This window comes from Morone saxatilis, unplaced genomic scaffold, assembly GCF_004916995.1.
Source record: "Morone saxatilis isolate NCDOM2014 unplaced genomic scaffold, NCSU_SB_2.0 Contig8, whole genome shotgun sequence".
NCBI classification, from domain to species: domain Eukaryota; kingdom Metazoa; phylum Chordata; class Actinopteri; family Moronidae; genus Morone; species Morone saxatilis.
In genome coordinates, this window is record NW_023340257.1 from 25502972 (window position 1) to 25506525 (window position 3554).

The 3554-nt window shown below is 36.1% G+C and overlaps 1 protein-coding gene across 1 annotated transcript in view; it reads left to right on the top strand.

The window, feature by feature from the left end:
* Positions 1-1215: 1215 nt before the first annotated feature.
* Positions 1216-3554, top strand: part of LOC118342122 (rhomboid-related protein 4-like) — a 4960-nt gene continuing 2621 nt past the window's right edge. The window contains exons 1-3 of the mRNA XM_035680569.1: positions 1216-1356; positions 2043-2187; positions 2832-3141. Coding sequence (XP_035536462.1) covers positions 2044-2187; positions 2832-3141 — 454 coding nt within the window. The 5' untranslated portion in view covers positions 1216-1356; position 2043. The remainder of the gene's footprint in view (positions 1357-2042; positions 2188-2831; positions 3142-3554) is intronic.

The window sequence follows — 3554 nt, forward strand, 5'->3', positions numbered from 1 at the left end:
CATTGTTCTATTAGACAACTTTCTTTACTAATATTTACTTTACTGATGCCTATTGGCCTACTGTGTACATTTTCATGTAGTTCTCTTATATACGCCTTAAGATCACGAAGGCCTCGCAACCCCCCATAAAGCTTCCCGACCCCAGGTTGGGAACCATTGCTGTAAGAAAGATGAATATTGCTGGCAGAGCTCTAGCATCTGTGTCCGTCGGCATTCAAAAGCCTTTTGTTTTAGTTTTTATTTTATTGATCAATTTTACAAATGTACAAATATTACAGTACATGTGTCAATACAATGAAACCCACCAATATTAACAACAATTAACAAATACACGTAACAAAACAGAGGGAATATAAAATAAAAAATTAAACTTACATAATTATACGAGATATAAATTATTGATTTATTTCCCAATTATCTGAGGTCCTAATGGATCACTGAATATTTTCAAAATACAATACATGTAGGCTACTTTTCGGTAGCCATGCCAAATTTAAAAAAAGTCACAATTTCAGTAACTTACCTGTTTTTTTTCACTGTACTTTGAAAGTATTTACCGGATGTAATATGTTATTATACGTAATTGACTGTTATTGATTGATTGATTGATGAATGTATTTGCAGTACCTCCCTGCAACCATCAGGGGGCAGTATATACCACATTACCACAGTATCAATACACTGCAGGGTCTCGTAGTGAATCACATTCTGCTTCATATATATTATTATTGTATTACATGTATTAAAAATGTACAATTACAAGCAAAAGCCCTTCCAAATCTCATTTAAGTAAATGCGCAGAAGTATTATCAACAGAATAAACTTATAATATAAAATTATAAGTGCTCATAATGCAGAATGGCTCATTTAAGAATGGTTTATATATCATATCATATCATTAGATTATTAACCAAATATCAATGCATACCAAATCAGCAGCATTGAAGTGAACCTGGAATGGAGTGGGAGTTTGAGTTTTTACCCGGGCCTTCCACAAAAAAAAAATAATACATTTCGCTTCGAAATATATAAGATTTTAAATAGCATGCAACGTTAAATAGGTCTAAATGTTTTTTTAAATGTCACTTTTTACTCATTTATCATTTCGGACCAAACATTGTCCTGTTGTGTGTGGGAGCCCTGCAGCTCCTTCTGATCACACAGATCACATTCAGTTTCGTTTCTGGTTTCTGAGAGAGAGAGAGAAGGGAGGGGGAGAGAGAGAGAAGAGGGAGAGGGAGAGAAGAGAGAGAGAGAAAGAGAGAGGAAGACTACAAACATGAAACCTGGATGAAGGCCACTCCACCAACTCCAGACGGAAAACTAACACACATACAGGCGACAGTCGGATGAAGTGTGAGTATTTTAAGACTCTTTTGCTTTTTGTTGATTGTTTTTCTCTCTCGTGTGTCTGAATCATTGACTGTAAATATCTGATCAGCAGAGAAAGAACGAGGAAGAGCAACAATGAGTCTCGTCCTCGTTGCAGACTTTTGCTTTATATTTACTTTGCATGTGGGTGTGTATAAAGTTCGCTTAACTTTCCCCTCCTTCAAGTTACATCGTGAATTTACCCCATAGAAGGTATATTAGTATAATCATCAGTTAATAAATACTTAGTACTGATGGTAAGTTCCCACATTGTTAGCTCCTTATTCCCTCTGCACACAGGACGGTGCTGGTACAACATCAGTATACAAACACACTGTAAATTAAAGAATATATTCTGTAATCTAAAACATTATCTAACATTCACATGATTCCTAATTTCCTTTTATGATTGCAGACATTTTGGGACTGAAACAAGCAGAATTGAATAATATAATATACAATGTAAACATAATATTTGTGCCATTCAAACTGAAGCAGGATAGTGGAATAAAACAGTAACTAAATATAACTACATGCACACTCACATACTAACATAAGACTATTGATCCACAGTTTGAAGTTTATAATTACGTCTGAGTATCATCGTTCCATCTAAGTCTTGGCAAGAAACCAAACTGTTGAACTTTTCCTTTAAACCGTCTGTCTTCCAGCATGCAGAGGGGTCTCCAGCTGGGCCTGGTGCTTCTGGCGGTCCAGCTGTTCCAGGAAGGTCTGGGCAACATCCCAGCAGTCACTCTGTCCGTCCTGGGATTCAATGTGTATCTTTACATGTTCCCTGCTGCTCCTCTGATGAAGGTAAATCCGTCAGTGTGACATGAGGAGGATCTTTATGTAATTCTTCATTTTATGACATGACCTTTTCACACTTTACTTTAAATAAATGAGGTAAAACGTGTTGATTTGTGAACTTTAGAGCTGCTGGTAGTCCGACAGACCAGCTGTCTGTAGCTTTACATTTGAGGGACAGAAATGAGAATCAATCAAAATCCCCAACAGAAAGCCTTTTTTATATCCTTTTTTTACTTTCTTACTTAAAAGTAGCAATATTACACTTTAAGAATACTCGATTACAAGAAAAAATCCTGTATTCAAGATTTCAAGTAAAACTGTAGGTTTATCTGTGTCATTTTATTGACACATTAACATTTAAGCAGCATTTTAATTTTGTAATTTGAACTATTCTATTGACTGCTGGTGAATTTAATCTTTAACAAGTCATTATATTTCATAAACTCATCATTTTCTATGTAAAATCTCAATCTGCAAATGAATTACAGCTGTCAGACTAGTGGTGTATATAAAGTACAATATTACCTTAAGTTAACTTGAGTTAATAGATATAGATATATTATAGAATAGACATCATATAAATGTACCTTCCACCACTGGTTATAGTAAAACATGATCATTATATGCTGATAAGGACTTTCTGTCCTCAGGCCTGTGTGAACCTCCAGTATGTGTACGTGTCTAAAGAGTGGCGTCGCCTCTTCCTGTCCCCCCTGCACCACGTGGATGATTGGCACCTGTACTTCAACATGGTGTCCTTCGTGTGGAAAGGCCTCAGGCTGGAGCGCCGGCTGGGTGGAGCCTGGTTCCTCTACCTGCTGTCCGTCTTCTCTCTGCTCACCGGGCTCGTCTACCTGCTGCTGCAGGCCGGGCTCACAGAACTCACCCAGCATCCTGATCTGTTCACAGAGGTCATTGATTTCTTACCTCACAGCAATGAGTGCGCTGTCGGCTTCTCAGGTACAAACAACAACAACAACAACAACAACAACAACAACAGTGTTACTGAGCTTTTATTTCTACAGAATTTACAAATGTTTCACAGATGAAATCTGAAATCATTTTCCAGTTGTCATCTATGTGTAATTGTAAAGCATGAAGTAAGCATTACAAATTTCAGCTGAAATAATTAGCTGATTAACTAAGCAACAATTCTGTTTATTAATTAATCATTTTTGTGACTTTTTAAAGCAAAAATACCTCAAATTCACTGATTTTAGCTTCTAAAATAAATTGTGATTATAGATTATCTAGAATATCTGACATTTTATAGACCCAATGAATAATCAGTGTTACTGATAGTTGAGGCCGTAAAACCAAAAAAGGGTTTGACGTGATAAAATATGAATTTATTGTTAGAGAATAAATTAGTT